Source organism: Glycine max, chromosome 1 (assembly GCF_000004515.6).
Source record: "Glycine max cultivar Williams 82 chromosome 1, Glycine_max_v4.0, whole genome shotgun sequence".
Classification (NCBI taxonomy): domain Eukaryota; kingdom Viridiplantae; phylum Streptophyta; class Magnoliopsida; order Fabales; family Fabaceae; genus Glycine; species Glycine max.
The window spans coordinates 2,611,009-2,628,948 of NC_016088.4; the positions used below are offsets into that span (position 1 = coordinate 2,611,009).

At 31.3% G+C, this 17,940-nt stretch overlaps 1 protein-coding gene and 1 long non-coding RNA gene across 2 annotated transcripts; one reads left to right on the forward strand and one right to left on the reverse strand.

Moving 5' to 3' along the window:
* Positions 1 to 918: 918 nt before the first annotated feature.
* Positions 919 to 4,947, reverse strand: LOC106796601 (uncharacterized). Its single transcript, XR_001385637.2, has 3 exons — positions 4,813 to 4,947; positions 2,344 to 2,406; positions 919 to 1,384 (listed from the first exon to the last, which is right to left on the reverse strand). It is a non-coding gene; the product is annotated as an uncharacterized lncRNA (long non-coding RNA).
* Positions 4,805 to 9,689, forward strand: LOC100796652 (protein DETOXIFICATION 27). The gene is made up of 8 exons (XM_003517662.5): positions 4,805 to 5,279; positions 5,507 to 6,048; positions 6,460 to 6,546; positions 6,780 to 6,836; positions 8,353 to 8,591; positions 8,925 to 9,043; positions 9,167 to 9,256; positions 9,379 to 9,689. The coding sequence occupies exons 1-8, from the start codon at positions 4,998 to 5,000 to the stop codon at positions 9,436 to 9,438; spliced, it is 1,476 nt and encodes a 491-aa protein (XP_003517710.1). The 5' UTR covers positions 4,805 to 4,997; the 3' UTR covers positions 9,439 to 9,689.
* The last annotated feature ends 8,251 nt before the right edge of the window (positions 9,690 to 17,940 follow it).

Consider the following 17,940-nt stretch of genomic DNA (forward strand, 5'->3'; position numbering starts at 1 on the left):
TGGGGGTGAGAGAGTGGTAGAAGGGGGTCACAGTGAAGAGAAACTGGGTCCATTGAAAGTCCTACCGCGAGAGCCACAACGATGTTCTGCAAGTGTTTCTTCTTGAAGGCAGGCCAAACTGGCGGCGTGAACCAAGGTGAGAGGCTGAAGAGCCTGCACCTTGCGTCGAATGTCAAGGTCCAGTCCCGAGACAAAATAACTTAGGAGGAAAGGTGACGACAGTCCGACAATACGATTGGCTAGAGTTTCAAATTGAGTCAGGTAATCACTAACTGTGCCTTTTTGTGTTAATTTGAAGAGAATTTCGGTTGGGTCCTCGTACGGGGAATGCGCGAAACGGGCCTCGATTACCTGCAGGAAGCTCGTCCAGGTGGTGAGCTGATGGCTACGCATCATCCACTAAAACCAGGCTAAGGCCGGACCCTCTATATAAAAGGAGGCGATGGTGAGACGCTCTGATTTAGGGGTGGAATAGTATTCAAAGAATTGCGTAATTTTGAAAACCCAACCAGAAGGGCCTAAGCCGTCGAATCGTGGGACATCTAGTTTCATTTTTGGTGGATTGGTTAAGTGGGTAGGTGGTTTAGGTATGGCTGAGGACGAGAAAGGTGAGGCTACTAGGGGTGAAGTGTTTTCGAGGACAGTGATGGGATGCATAAGGTCATCAAGTTTCTCAATAACGTGGATCTGGTTAGAGGCCAATTTGACTATGACTTCTTCAAGGCGATCCCAATTGGATTTGGACCGAGTTGATTCAGCCATGGTGAGCCTCTTAATGAAAGCACCAAAGTTGTTATGAGTTGAAAATAAATCCTAGCATTCGAGGCCTAGGAACCTCCAGAATCAGGTGAGGAAAAGAGATTTTATTTCTGCTTATCCATTAGAATACATCATTCCTATATATATAGAAATGCAGCTAACAAATCTCTAACGGATTTGGCATTGTGTGCCTTGAAGGAAAACAATGACAAAATCAAAGGGGACAATTCTTAACGGAATGGAATCAACCAACAAAGCATCTAGAGTGCCACTATTCAGCTACAAGCTCAGCCATTACTTCCTAATTTGCTAAACAAAATCCTTTAAGGTAGTAGGGTTTGTTGATTTCTCTTTTTGGCCATTATTTGGTTTTGCATCCTTGCTTGGTTCTGCAGTTCCTGGTTCTTGGTTTTGTTGATCAATGCTTCTAGTCATAACAGTATCCCTCAAAATCATGAAAGCTACTTTATTGGAGATCTTCAAACGCCACCACAGAGGGTAGAATTGATTGACAAGGTCAACTTCATCATTATATATATGTCAACACCTCGTATGCCGACCTCGTGGAATGCATACCAGAATTTTTGTTTCTCCATCTCCAAGAATCCGAAGCATTCCTTTTAACCTGTACAACATATTTAACTAACTTTGTAACTCTTGAATGACAGCAGTTTACCATTCGAAATGTCAAAACTGATCATTCTAAAATAAATGACTTTTTTCTATTTTGGAACACGATTTTAAATCCTATCATAATTAACTTGAGACATAAATCTTATCCCATTAAATTCACGTGCATGAAGATTATAAAACTCAAATGATATTTGAATTGAAAAATGAATATAAACATAATAAAAATAAAGTGAAAAGTAAATCCAATAAGCAATCTAAAATTTGAAAAATCTAATAAAAAAAATTTAGTTACTCATAACATTCTACTTTTCATGTGGTTTTCACCATCATGGCCCCTTTTTCATTCAAATGATGGTTGGTTTGATAGTTTTTGTATAAGTGAATTTAATAATACAAGTTTTATAGTTTGAATTAGCAAAACACAGATTTAAAATCATGTCTCAAATTGAGTTCAAAATCAAAATATCAACAAGTTATTAAAATTAATGATTAAATTTAAAAGTAGATTTTTTGACACGTGACAATAACATGAATGACACTTACAACCATCATGTGTTATATTATCATCAAAAGTATCACGTAAATATGACTATTTGAACACATGACAACCATATGAATAACACTTGACAACATATTTAAAGATAATATTTTAATCTTTCACGGACTTAAATGTTAGTGTCTAACAAATTTAAAGACAAAAATGGATATTTATCCTAATTCTACCTAAAAATATAATATTATTTTTTCTTATAATAAATACATGTATTACTAATGACTGTTTTATAGTAGAGATACACTTAATATTACTCACCACACAAAAAAATTACCATTTTTTCTTTCACTCATCTTAAGTGGCCTAAAAAAACAATTATACATATCACACTTTGTTAATGTAGAAATTACACTGAAAATGGTAAGATATGATATGGTTTAATCAAAAGGCAAACTTACTCCAGTTGGTATCAAAATTTGAATCAACTCATGATATTTACTTCTCCATGTATATGTCCAACCCTAGCCAAAAAAAAAAAAGAGAGAGGAGGAAAATCAATTGTACTTTAATGATTTTAATAAATTATATAAATTCCTTAAAAAATTCAAACCATATTTACCTGAAATCACTCAAAATCCTGGCTAATTTTCACTTAACCTTCTTTCTCTTCAACTCAAACTCACTCATTTTATCTCTTAACTTCATAACTCGATCTAACGTTCTTCAAAATACATGATTTTCACGATAGTTAAATAAGAAGTGAATCCAAAATAATTTTAACTAACTCATTTTTGACAAAAATATTTAATTATAATAAGATAAAAGTTAAATAATTTTGTCAAAACTTAGATTCTCCCATCAAACACTCCTTAAATCAATGTCCATTGTGAACAAACAAAGTCCCAACCCTGAAAACAATTGAAGCCTAAACTTATTAGAATTTTCTTCTCTCACATGCCTTGTTGTCTTTCAACATAAGTGTCCGTATTATATTTCTTTGTTGAATGATAACCTATTTTAGCATAGCTTCAAAATAGTTACATGCACACAATTTTGGGCCCGACAGGGGCAAACCTTTATCAACAAGGTAAAGGAACTTGCTATATCCACTCTCTTGTTTGCTTATTCACTCCCATTATCTAAGTAAACAGGAGAGTGTATTTTTTGGAAAACAAATTAAAAAAAGGAATGGATAAGTAAAGAAGGAGAATGGATGTACCAAGTACTTGTTTTTGAAGTTGTTGGTATGAATGATCGATGATATGAAGTTAATACATATCTTTCTCCTGAATGCAAGTACAATTTTACTAATGTTATTATTATTATTATTTTTTTTTTTTTGCTGGAAGTAAGATATTTCCATAGCCGAAAGTCATGAGACTAACGCTCGAGGTGTAGAAATCATCAAAGTAAGTTTTATCTCTTATAACAAAGTTTTCTCCATAGGCACAATCAGAGTATCAAACCCTTGTTGAGATGCTTAAAGAATTCAATCATCTACCAACTATGTTGTAACTTATTAGTGATTAACGTTATTAAAATTTTAATTGGTGGATAAATATTTTTAGAAAATTCCATAATACACAAGGGTTAATTGATTAGCATGTGATTAGGTAAATCTGTTTGCATTTTAGGCATACAAATAACACATAAATTCATTTTGTAGGTCTTTATTAAAAACCAAGACGCATATTATTGGTGCCCTATCCAATAATATGGAAAATGTCTCTTCATTATATCACTTGTATTTCAACAAAAAAAAGTCGCCTTCCGATTCCTCAAAGTTATGTTTGGTAATTGGTATAGTGCTAACTGCTAAGAAAGGGTTTGAACTTTTGTTTGTAAATTAGTTTTTTTTTTCAATTTTTTTGAAATGGTACATATGATATTAAGTTATTAAAATAACTAAAATTAAAAAAATTATAAATCTTTAAAACACATTTAAAATCATAGGAAGATAAATTCATATTAAAGTAAAGGTTAAAAATGGTATTTATATATTTATTTTTGAGATTAAATACTAAATAATTATTTATATATGCATATGACGTATAATTTTGAACATTTTGTTATTTTACAGCGTTGCTCTTTGGTATGAAAACTTTTAATAAAAAATGACACGAATCATAGTTATTTTTTTTTAATATACAGGTAATTTAAGAAATTAAAAAAATTAAAAAAAAAAATTGATAGCAATCATGACACCTTGTCATAGGTGTGTGCGTAACCTGCCCAAGCCCATTAACTTTCGGCCTGGTCCAATGCTAATTTTAATGGGTTTGAATTTTAGAACTTAGTTTTCATATATTTTGGAGATGAGATTGAATTATGCATCGGGTTGTCTTGATCTAATCTAATGTCCTATATATATTATTTTTATATAAAAAATTACAACTTTTTACTTTTTAAACAATTGTGACTGACGGAGGTTAATGAGGGTGGTCTCTGGTGGTGGATCTGGTAAGAATGATAGCACAGAGAAGGGAGGGCAATGAACTCCAAAGGCTAAGAGGTGATGTTTTGTTATTTTTTTAATCCCTTTCTTTTTTCAATTTCAAGTTGTTTTTACTTTTCCTTTCAATTCAACTCTTCCAATTTTTCGTCTCAATTTCAAGTCATTCTATTTTGATTTGGTATCTTGTATTATTTATTCTAAAAATATATATTTTTAAATAATTATTTTAAAATAATTTGCCCCGACTAGTCTCGCATTCACCCATACTTTTAACTGTAAGAATGGAGTATAATTTCTATAGCTACTGTAGCGTACGTATATTTTGTTTTCAAATGGTTTAACCTACATATCATTTTCAACACTTATGACATGTTTGGTTTAAAAAAGAAAGTGAGTAAAAATATCATGAATTTTTAACAGAAAAGAAAACTGAAAGAAAAGAAAGATATGAATTTTATTGTGCATGTCATACCTTTTTTTGTTTGTTCATTTGAAAGAAACCAGACCATGCCACATCTGCTTTAAAAGCCTGTACTTTTGAACCTCTCTCGTGATCACTCTTCTTCCTTTCTTTAAATTTGTTTCCTTCACACTTTTCAGAACACCCAGAAGCTCTAGCCTCACCAGCACCACATATTGCTAGCTAGCGACTCCGAGATGCCAAGCAAAGAGGATTCACCTTTAGTAGAAGCAAAGCTTCCACTATTAGAAGCTCACCCTTTAACAGATGAAAGAGAACAAGACCAAAGTTTCCCACGAAGGTTTTGGCTTGAGTCAAAGAGGCTTTGGCACATAGTAGGCCCTTCAATTTTCAGCCGTATTGCATCCTACTCCATGTTAGTCATAACACAAGCCTTTGCAGGCCACCTTGGTGACCTCGAACTCGCTGCCATCTCCATTGCCAATAATGTCGTCGTTGGCTTCGACTTCGGCCTCTTGGTATAATATATAATACTATTAATCCCACTTAGCACAAAATTTAGACACAGTTACATAATGTGTTTTTAGCCATGTTCTCTAATTAGAACAATATCGAAAACTATTTAGCTAGGTTGAAGATTGCCCAGTACAATAACATGTATTTTAATTTAATGTTGTTCTCCGATTAGAATTGAAATTTCTAATCGTTAAATGTTAATACTAACTCGCATTTATCTTTTAATCAGTTGGGTATGGCAAGCGCTTTAGAAACGCTATGCGGGCAAGCTTTTGGAGCGAAGAAGTACTACATGTTAGGCGTTTACATGCAGCGTTCATGGATCGTTCTTTTCATATGTTGCATCTTTCTTTTGCCTTTGTACTTGTTTGCCTCGCCGGTGTTGAAGTTGTTGGGGCAGCCGGAGGAGTTGGCGGAGCTATCCGGCGCGGTGTCGATCTGGATGATACCGGTGCACTTTGCCTTTGCGTTTCAGTTCCCTCTGCAGAGGTTCTTGCAGTGCCAGCTGAAGACCGCGCCCATAGCGTGGGTGTCTCTGGTGGCGCTCGTGGTGCATGTGTTTGTAAGTTGGTTGTTCGTGTTCAAGCTTCAGTTTGGTGTTGTTGGTGCTGCTGCTACTATTAACTTCTCTTGGTGGGTCCTCACTTTGGGGCTTTTTGGCTACGTTGTTTGGGGTGGGTGCCCTCACACTTGGAGTGGTTTCTCTGTTGAAGCGTTTTCTGGTCTTTGGGAGTTTCTGAAACTCTCTGCTGCTGCTGGAGTCATGCTATGGTAATCTCTATCTTATAATCTTTTTGAATACTCTTCAAAATCATAATCACTATCTCAAAATCACTTTTTTATTATGATTTTTTCAAAGTAGTTATGTGTAATTTTATAATTTATTTTGACTGATCATCTCATTATCGTTACCCTCAAACGTGTTATCTCAAAGTTTTTATTACTGTGAGTGCTTTTGTTTTTTTGTTTGTCAATTATTCTTGTCAATGTTAGGTGTGTTCTATGATACACAAGAAATTATTATATGTTCTCAACTCCTATTCCCCAACTACCACGTGGTTAAATTTTATAATTCATGAGAAAATAAAAATAATACTAATACTTTGTTGTACTTAATAATTTCCCGTGTTGCATATAACATGTGTTGTTAATTCATGGGAGTTTTGAATTTTGCTTTTGCAGCTTGGAGAATTGGTATTACAAAATTCTGATTGTAATGACCGGGAATCTTGAGAACGCGGAGATCGCTGTGGATGCATTATCCATATGGTAATTTAGTTTAATGAGTAAACGAAATTTTCACTTTATGCCTAACATGATTAATTAGTGTCTTTTATTTTACTTTTTTGATCTTATAAAACTTTTAATTTAATGTTTGATTTTCTAAATGTCATTTGTTTAATCCTTTTTCAATTATTTCTTTTACTGACATTAATAGTGTAATGAATGAGATTTTACAATATTTTGTAAAATGAATGACCATCAATAGTTTTATTTGACAGTATGACCATCAATAGTTTGGAGCTGATGATTCCTCTGGCTTTTTTTGCTGCAACAGGGTAATTTATCTATTGTTAACTTGATATTTTCCTTCTTTCTCCCTCTTTTCTACTTTGCTCACTCTTTAGTTTGTTGTACAAGTCAAAAATGGAGGCCACGCCATAACCTTATATGTCTATCAATGAGGTCAGATCGATAGTCTACAGTGTATAAAAAAAACCTGGAAACGAACACGTCCATACAAAATATTTAATCAATCATAATTCATAAATATAATTGATAAAAAATGTACGGCGAGATGAGAACGTGGTTAGTTCATGAACTCTAGGGAACCCATCAAACATATGGCTGAGCTCAAAACATGGTGAATTATTAAACCGTGTAATAGCACATAAGTCATAGGATAGAATAACACGACACAACAATGATTCTCTATCATAAAATATATAACCTTTGATTAAATTGCTGTGGCGATTGAGACTTTCGTACATTGTGAAGTCACACAAATAAACACGCAAATAAACACGACGTGGTCCTTTAATCCTCAATCATCATTCACCACCAAATTAATATGGATAACAAGAAACAAATAATTAAGAAAACAAATACATGTGGTTGCTAGCTATAAAAAAATATTTGGTCCTAGTCAAGTCAAACTCGTGCATTATTTTTATAGGTGAAGCTATTACTGTTTGTCGTCGAGCTGGAAAGAGGGATCTTGTATATGTATGGTGGTGATCTATAAATTTGGATGTATATAGAGTCTAGACTGTAGTAATAAAGTATTAGTCATGCATCATGGAACGCAATCTCACAAATATTCCTTGCTAGTTTGATTTCCTTAGTTTTTAATTAATCCTTCTTTCCCTAAGAATTTTTAATATTAATTAAATATTTGACATGGTCCTAGATGAGATAGCGACAACCTCTGTATACAGAGTCTTGATTGCTCCATATGGAGCCTGTGACCACGTTGCTCCAGTTGCCATATGTTGGATGATTCTACAATTATCTATCGGAAAACTAGAAAATTGTTTGATCACAAAAGTGTCCTACAATTGCTATCCACGGCCTTGCTTTTACAAATGCCATTTTTGTGAATATTTTAATTCTCATTCATTATTCCTCTAAAGTACTAGTGAGTGGAGGCAGTTAATTGATGGACCTAGAGTTACTTTCAAAGAATTAAAAATAGCAATTCAAGAATACTGCACTCTTTTTTCTTCTTTTTTTTCAAATCACATTAGACCATCTTTAATTAACTGCTTCAGTTGTAGTGCGCTGTTTACTTTAATGATTGTGGTTTAACTCCCATGAAATGATAAACGATGATCATTAATTTAACTAATCACTAACTCTCAAGATGCATGGATAGAGCAAGGGATGCCCTATTTGCCATAACCTAAGGGGAGAGAAAAGATGAAAAAAGTGAGATATAATTAATGAATAGTACTACTAGTAAAAGAAAAAAATAACAACTAATAAAACATTTTTTTTAATTTATAATGTTATAAGAACTTGAAAAGGTACAAATACAAATACTAAAGTTGTTACTAAACATGCATTAATCTGCAGAGTGAGGGTTGCAAACGAGCTAGGAGCTGGGAACGGAAAAGGAGCCAAGTTTGCTACTATGGTATCTGTGGTGACATCGGTTATAATAGGACTTTTCTTCTGGATGTTGATTTTGATATTGCACGATAAATTCGGCTACATATTCTCTAATAGCAAAGCTGTCCTTGATGAAGTAAACAACCTTTCTCTTCTATTAGCCTTCACAATTCTGCTCAACAGTGTTCAACCAGTTCTCTCGGGTATCACCTTACCCTTTAGTAGCTTTCATTTTTCAAATATGAGTAGTATCAACATCATACTCTTTAATACACCTTTTTAACACATTTTTTTATTAGTTAAAATTTATGAAAAATTATAAAATTTAGTTAGACTAGTTAAATAAGAAGTAAAACTCATAAAATTTTGTAATTTTTAATAAATTTTAACTAATTAATAATAAAAAGTACGTTAAAAAAGTGTATTGAAAAATATGTGTTATTGTTAGAGTGATGTTCAAACATTTGATGTTAAATGACCACATATGTACTCCACCATATGCTATATATGTATTCCCTTTTGGATGATATGAACAGGGGTGGCAGTGGGATCAGGGTGGCAATCATATGTTGCATACATAAATTTGGGTTGCTACTATATTATTGGGGTGCCTCTTGGAATTTTGATGGGTTGGGTCTTCAATCAAGGAGTTATGGTATGTTTTGTTACCCTCTTTGTCTTGTATCTAAAAAAATTTGCAGTTATTTTGCCTAGAATGTGAATTTCAAATGCATTAAGACATGATTCTGACACTATTTGCTAATGAAATTGAACAAAGGGAATCTGGGCAGGGATGATTTTTGGTGGCACAGCAACTCAGACATTAATATTGAGCCTCATTACAATTCGATGCGACTGGGACAAAGAGGTAACATCCTAGCTACTCCTCAACGTCAGTTTTTTTTTTCTTCTTTTTCTTACTTGTCTTAATGGTTCTGACTTTTAATAATCTAATCTTAATTGATGTATTTTGTTGGTTAAAAATTGTAGGCTGAAAGAGCAAAATTGCATTTAACGAAGTGGACTGATCCAAAACAAGAATTGAACTAATCAAGGGATACTCGCTTTGTAACCTAAATGCCAAAGGAATCCGCATATTTGTTTTAGGCTTCGGTGATATTGAACGAAACTAAAATAATTATGATATATGTCATTATTAATACAATGAAATTGTTTCATGATAGTAGTATTAGAAAAGAAAATTCTATTTACCAATTTTCTCCAGTTAAGCTCCAGTGTTGTCTTTGATTCTCCCATCACTCCACAAGCATTTTATGAATACCCTTGATTCTACTTATATCTCTCTCTTTCTCTCTCTTTTTTTACCACGCTTGATTCTACTTCAAGAATCAAGACTAGAGAAATATTTTTATTTAGTGAAAAAAAATCACAATATCTCTTTCTAAAGATAAGGAAAGAACTATTGCACGTTCTTTTATAATAAGAAAATATGCATTTTCTCCAAAATAAAATAAATTATAGAACACCTTTTTTTCTCTCTTTCAGATAGGATGATAAAATCGATCAAATGAGTTGTTAGTTTTAAGCAATCCACCCAGCCAGTTAAATAAGCTCTAATGGAGAGAGAGAGAAAATTAAACAGTTCCTTGGTTTGAACAACTCCATTAGATTTAGAGATGATATAAAATTGATTGTCTTATTAATGCTCTAAAGCTCTTTTAATCTTTATGAAAAATTTAGTTGATTTTAAATAATTTTAAAATAAAATATGATATTTTTGTGTTAAATATTATTTCAGCTGTTTTTCTTTTTTGCATGTTATTGTAGAGAGGCTTATATTTTTTAACTTTGAAAATTAACAAAGCTATATAATTATTGCTTTAGTCTTTATTATCCTTGGCATACATTAATATAAGAAAAAATTAATTGAGAGATAATTAACCACTATCAGAAACTGTGAAATAAAGTCTAATTGGTAGTGTCATCCTCGATACCCATGCTACTGGCATAAGCTTAGGTGACGCTAATTCAATGCAACCTTTTGAATCCTATTTTATTAAAAAAAATTAAATATTAAAATGCATAGTATCTCCTTAGAGCAATGCTACATTTGAATTTAGCATCAATTTTGACTGACAGCAAGCAACATATTTAAGATATAGTCACCTAACATAAATGACATAATAAATGAAAAATTAAAGTTATTATCAGTGCTACGAATTCTAACGTTATGTTATGTTTAGTAACATATTTTAGTTAGTTTTTCAATTTTTTTATTAGTTAAAAAATTTATTTGACTGTTTCATAAATAAATTTTTTAATAATTTTTATTGTTTTTAAAATGTTAATTGAATTAATATTTTTTAAAATCTTAACTTTTAATATTTATTTTTATTTCTATTCACAATATATTTATTAAATTTTCCTATTATCTTTTTTAAATAAATCATAATTTTATTATTTTTATGTTATTTTATATTTTTTAGTTACTCTAACAACTAATTTTGTCAAATACTTATAATTTAATAAGTTAATTTTTTAATTTTCAAATTTCAATTTTTTACTAATTTTTTAGTTTCTAACTATTTTTTTAATTATTTTTACCAAACATAAGTCTAAATATTTAAGATAACATAAATGACATAATAAATGAAAGGTAAAATTATATTTTTGGTCCCCCAGTTTATCTCTAATTTTGGATTTGGTCTCCCTATAATTTAATTCACAAATTTGATCTCAATTTTATAAATCCTTGTAAAATTGGTCCTGGAAGCTCGATTTGGACGTTGACCGTTAATCTCAAACGTTGAATGCCACGTGTGACTGCCACGTGTCAACGTCTGCGTGACTCCCTGTAAAGACTTCATTTTTTGTAGGTAAAATTGCATTTTTGGTCCCCTAATTTTACTCCAATTTCGATTTTGGTCCCCCTATAATTTAATTCACACATTTGGTCCCCCAATTTTATAAATCTCTTTATAAATTCAGCCAAATTTCATTATTGGAGAAGTTATATTTCAAATTTCAAACAAAAATATCATTGTCATACATAGGCCACTTAAGTATTCGTATACAAATAATATCGCATGGGGGAGCAAAAAAAGAAAAAAAAAGAGGGAGTTATTACAGAACCTATTAAAGTAAGAGATCTGAACATTTTAGACCCAGGTTGAAATTCATGCACCACTTTCCCAAGTTGAACAACCCCGAAAGTGGGAGAGAGACAAATAGTGATTTTTTTCTGAGTTCCAAGTGAGTGAAAAATTTGTGATGAAAAAGAAGTGTGAGATTTATTAAGATTTACCATGTGTCTAGCACCAGTGGCTAAACCATTCAAAAGACCAATTTTGCAGGAACAATTTATAAAGGGATTTATAAAACTAGGGGACCAAATGTGTGAATTAAACTATAGAGGGACCAAAATCGAAATTGGAGTAAAACTGATGGACCAAAAGTGCAATTTTACCTAAAAAATGAAGCCTTTACGGGGAACCACTCAGACGTTGACATGTGGCATTGACACATGACAGTCAACATCTGAGGTTAACGGTCAATGTCCAAATCGGGCTTCCAGGACCAATTTTGCAGGGATTTATAAAACTGGGGGACCAAATTTGTGAATTAAATTATAGGGAGACCAAATCCGTAATTAGAGATAAAGTGGGAGACCAATTTTACAATTTTGCCTAAATGAAAAACTAAAGTTATTCTCAATGTCAACTTTAGTAATGCTCCGACCAATTCTAAGTCTAAATATTATATCTGTAGTATTGTGTCACTTTCCTCACTTTTCCTTTTCTCCTCTCTGTTGTATTTACATGTCACTCTCTTTTTTAAGTCATTGTGACAATCACAACTATCACCACCAAACATATGCTCTTACCCTTTACTCAATAGAGTTTTTTTTTTACTTTTATTTTAATGAAAAAAATTATTTTTATATTTTGCTCTCTTCTATAAGCAAAGAATTCACTAATGAAAAAAAATTAAGCACAAGCTTTGCCTAGCTCAAAATTCCTATACAATGTTAACAGCTACTTTTTTCACTCTAATATTCTATCCAATTTTTTTTATATTAATGATAGTTGGTAATTCAAATAATGAGAGTACAAATTATTAATTTGGTTCATTTTGTATTTTGAGAGTATAAATTAACTTTAATGATTGATTTGAAAATTATAAGATTGAATTAGTGGTTAGAAAGAAAAATAGAAGGGAGAAGGGAGGAGAAGTTGTGACTTCAAATCTTTCCACTAATAAATTAATAAAAATTAACATCTAACATTAACCGATAAAAAATGATTGATTTAATATGCATCTAACTATCATTTATTTACTATGTTATTAATATTAATTGTTAATATTAATGTTTGGATATGGATTCAATTGATGTGTGGACAGTAAAATTATGAAGTTAAAGTTAATTGTCAATTTTAGGAGTCTTAATATGTTAGGAACTAAAACGAGTTGGAAGTATATATAAAGATTAAAATGTAAAAATTGTTTAGATATAAAAATTAAATGAGTAATTAAATCTATTATTAAATATATGTAGTACATTTTTTATTTTGATTAGAAAATATATGTAGTACATGACAATATCCATTTTTGTTTCATCAATTATACATCTCTTTTACCTAATTATAAATTATTTTACTTATTTATTATAAAATACGGCAATAAGTTATGACAAATTTAAAATTAAAATAAATTTAATATGCTGTCTCATTTAGTTTTTAAGCATTCATAATTTCACATACTATGAATATTTCATGATACCAATAATGTTATCCTAAAAAACATCAATAATAACTATAGTTAATAAAGGAAAATAAATGGTGATATCCAACCCAGCTTGATGGTATGCTTACTTGCCACCATCGTTGTGTTTATGGTTTCAAAACTCGACACCTGGTATTTGTACTCGAGTGATGAAAAATAAAGGAAATAAAATATTAATCAAACTTAAATATATTTTTAATTCTTATAAAATGATTAAGTTTGGGTAATATAGAAAATCTTCTTTATTTTTCATCCGTCTATAATTTGAAAAAATTATTTTTTTTTATCTTTAGTAAATGAGTAAATGTTAGTTATGATCGTATTAAATATTTTTTATTTTCATTCTTCCAAAACCTCATATCACAAATTTTGGATCATATAATATTAATAGTAGATTAATAACATTTATTTTAGCAATCTAGAAAAATATTGAGGTATCACATGCTTACATAATATTGTAGACACTAATGGGTGTTAATTAGTATAATCACTTGATATTCTACTGTTAACTCGTTGGTAAGTATATCAATTTTTCATAAGTGGTAAAGTTAAAACGAAAATTCAAGTGTCGAATTCACAAGGATTTTATTTGTACTTGAATTAATGAATACTCAATTCGTAAGTAAGAGACAAAAATTTGTAATAGAGAAGAAAGAATAATTTGAAACTAAAAGGCAAGAACAATAAAATAAACAAAGTTAAATGCAAATGATAACTTCAAAGTTTAAATATGTTGAGGCCTAGTATGTCTAACTACCATTGATGCAATATTAATATTTTCTCTATTTAATGTTATTTCAATTTCCACCCACATCTACTAAGACACTCAACTCTGATCCATCACGATGAAGAGTCTAATTTATTTATCTATTCTCTCTCCTAAATTCTTTTGTAAAGATAGAATACTAAATTGCATGAAGTATAAATATGTATGCAGAGGCTAAACGAAGTCACTCTATCCTTAGCATTGAGTTGTTTAGATGTCTTTTTCTAGTTCTTTAGAAATTACCATTTCTCAATGTATAACTCCTAAAACAAATGCATGAATGATCATACCATACAATAAAATGAAGAGTATAAAAGAGACAATAGAAACAGAAATTGCATTCAATAGATAGTAATAATAGTTACATTACACAAGGGTGTTGGTTGCTAGGCTCCCAATAAGGAATTTTAGCCTCTCATTGTCATGAGAGACTTTACACTTTAAGGGCTGATGTTGATAGAAGAAAAAGCATGAGTAGAGGAGAAGAAGGAGATAATGGACATAGAAAGAGGGTTTCCCCTATCAGAGATACTCAAAATGTATTCATTAGAAGACTCTGAGTCTCAATGTATTTTTTCCTTTGCTTCCTACTTCTTTTATTGGTTTAAAGTAGCTTAAAATTCACATGACCTTGCACTAAGTGGGTTTTCTAGGCTTAGCGAATATGATAGTTTAATCACACGCTTCGCGCGATGTTTGCGCTAAGCGCGACCTTGAACTTTCTCGTGGGCCTTCATCGTGCTAAACATGAGTTGACCGCTAAGCAAACATGCGTGCTAAGCTGGTCTTGTGTGTTAAGCAAGTTGTCTAAATCTTCAACTTTCCTTCAAGATTTTTTCTTTCCATTTTTGTAACAATTTTTCTTTAAAGCACTTGAAATTTTCTTCTTTTAACTTTTGCTGATAAAAAATTATAATAATATTAGTTTATTCATTATTTCATTAAAAACAACAGTAAAATAAAAAAATTATAATAGGTGATATTATCTAACTTTTACCATCCAATTGTCAATTATTTGATTAGATTTAACAATGAATACTAAACTATACCATATTGCATATTTTTTACTGGCCAATGGTTGGTTGGTTTATTATAGTTAATCAACTTACCATTTAGTTACATCAATTTTTTACTTCACGTCCGTAATTAGTAATATTATTTAGTTAAGTTTTAATCGACTTAAATATGTTTTTTGTATTTAATAAATTTTTAAAGTATACTAAAACTACTTCTGTTAAAGACAATTTTTTTTTCTTGCTAGTTTATTTTTTAGATCATGGCTCTCTGGATTTTGGTTAGCCTTCTTGTTTTAGACTTTTGATACTTCCTTTTAGGTTTTATGTATTTCGTGGCTCATATTTAATTTTTTGAAAATACAAGAAATAGACCATATTGTTATCATATTGAATATTTCATCCTTGCTAGCTCACCTGTGAACTCCAACAGTTAGAGAATACTTCCATCTCATCTTCACATACCATTTGTGCACCCTACTTGCATTTGCGTGATAGTAAATTTGATTTCTAAAAATATGTGGCATTCTATAATCACAATCATACATTTCATAAGTGAATTCTCTTACCATTCAATTTGTTACCTCGTATATGTTTCTAGTTAAATTAGTTGTTTTTTCTAGTAAATATAGATTCCAAAACTCTATCATTTAGCTTTTGAAATACTGAAATTTAACAAACACTAAGATATTTTATCTTGCATTGATATATCAACAGGGGTGGCTGTGGGATCTGGGTGGCAGAAATATGTGGCATTCATAAACTTGGGTTCCCATTATCTTATTGGATTGCCACTTGGGCATTTGTTAGGTTTCGTCTTTCGTTTGGGAGTCCAGGTATGTTGTGTCCATTTCTATTTCAATAAAAAATAACATTTTAAGATTAAATATATAAAAAAAATTGATTTAAGCTAATGTTATTATTTTAAAGTAGTAGCTTCCTGTACTTTGAAAACTACATCCTGCACCATTTAAATATTTTGGTTACACCTTTTACACTCTTGATTGATCAATGCAGAAGGAAAAAAAAAACATTTCTATTGGTGCAGAAAGCAATTTTATGAAGTGCAAGAAGCAACCTCCTGAAAATAGTGAGCTTTAGACTTTGAGCCTAAAACTTCATTTGATTTAGAGCTTCCCCATTATTGGGCTCGTCGTAGGGGGTGTAGAAAGATGGGCTCTTAGCCTCTTACTAGGGAATTACTTCCTGCACCTCAGGAAGTAAAAGCCCTTTAGCTGCTACTTAAATTCCTTGTGGATTGCAGACTGAAAAAATAATACTTATGAAATTTTAACTCTTCACTAAATAACGTCAAAAATAAAAAATAAAACTCTTCACTCAGTAAAGTGAAAAAAGAACGAAATCAGTGTTTTAAAAATTAAATTAAATCGACCAGTTAAATTGATTTAATTATAAATCAGTTATACTTAATGTAAAATTATTCAATTCAACTATAGTTTAATTAGTTCAAATTTCAAATTTAATGGGTTGAAGTAACTAAACTATAACTTGATTCCTTTTCTAGTAATAAAAAATATTGGCTTGACTTTTTGATTGGTATTTTTTTTATAACAATGTACAAATATACACCAAAATTCAAATCAATACAGAAAACGTAGCCCAAATCATTTGGAATCCAAAGACTACATAGCATCAAGGCCGTTTGGAGAAAAAGGTGTTGTACCAAAGTGGCAAAGTATATAGACAAAGGTAGGTAATAGGATCAAATCAAATTTTCCAAATCAGTTACAAGCAACCATGAAAAGTGTATTTGTAATTCTTTTAAGAATTTCTTCTTTTGCCGTATCTTTTCCAGAAACATGGGGACAAAACGATAAAAACGAAAACATGTGTAACATTTGAAGCAATATCATTTGTTTTCCAGAAACATGGGGGGGCAGAAAGAAATTGACTCCGAAGAGAATTCAATTCGTCGTTCTAAACCATCCATGCCAAATGAATAACACAGGAAATTTATCATCACAAACATCATTTAATTTAAAATGCCATGATCCATTGCTCCAACTATAATTGGTAATCAACTTATGTGTATTACTTTTCCCCTATGGTTTTATAGTCTACGTGAAATTGCTTCTAGAGTTCTAATGAGTTCACTATATTAAAATAATTAAGAAAACTAGGCATTCTTTTACCATATTAATTAATTAATAAGGGGGAAAAAAGAAGAAAAATTGTTCATTGTTCAATATACTAAACTGTATATGAGGACAATTGGTTAAGTGATGAGTGACAATTGACAACAGTGCATGCACCTGACAAACCTCACGTGTGCCATAAAAGTTTCTTGGTAGCATGTTTTGTCATTGTTGTGTCACCAACTGGCCCACCTCTGGTTTCTATTGTTAAGTGAAGGTAGGGGTAACTTAATATTGACAACGCTGAGTGACAATCTTCACATGTTGGGGTGGTCTCAATGTTTGGCTTCTGCGTGCTGAATGAACCAGAGACCCACCAATCACATTCTCATATTGTGTGGGTTAGGGGTCCAGTGTTTTTCTAGTGTCATCTTCTGGGTACACGAAAAAAAAAATAAAACAAACCATTTCGGCTCTCTATTAAAACCCTAGATTACTATACTTTCACATGGAGCCCAAACACCAAAAGTACGTCTCAAAATACATGCTACCCTTTGCTTCTAAGTACACATTCACATCTTTATGCTGTTCATGCCGTGTTAGTTCTATAAACAAAATTAGCAACTTGTGTGACACTGCCAATTATGTGCTGTGACTTATTTTTACATTTTTTTAAGATCATTTTTAAAATAAGTGATCATATTTAGGAGATATAGTTTAATTGATTGAACAAGAATGTATGAGTTGTTCTAAACTGATGTCTGTCTTTGATTCATACCGATAACAAAAAAAGAAGAATTTTTTTTAAAATTCAATTATTATGAAACTTACATTAAGACAAATGGGATGAGTGAGATGAGAATATTGCACAATATCTCCTGTGTATATAACCTGACAGGAGGAAGTTTCAACCGTGGCTGATATGCTTCCTATG

Excerpts from the sequence above, each read along its gene's own strand:
- LOC100796652 (XM_003517662.5), top strand. The coding sequence starts at position 4,998 with ATGCCAAGCAAAGAGGATTCACCTTTAGTAGAAGCAAAGCTTCCACTA. Across the intron at positions 6,547-6,779 it reads GTGGATGCATTATCCATATG|TATGACCATCAATAGTTTGG; the intron begins GTAATTTAGTTT and ends TTTATTTGACAG. Across the intron at positions 9,044-9,166 it reads TCTTCAATCAAGGAGTTATG|GGAATCTGGGCAGGGATGAT; the intron begins GTATGTTTTGTT and ends AATTGAACAAAG.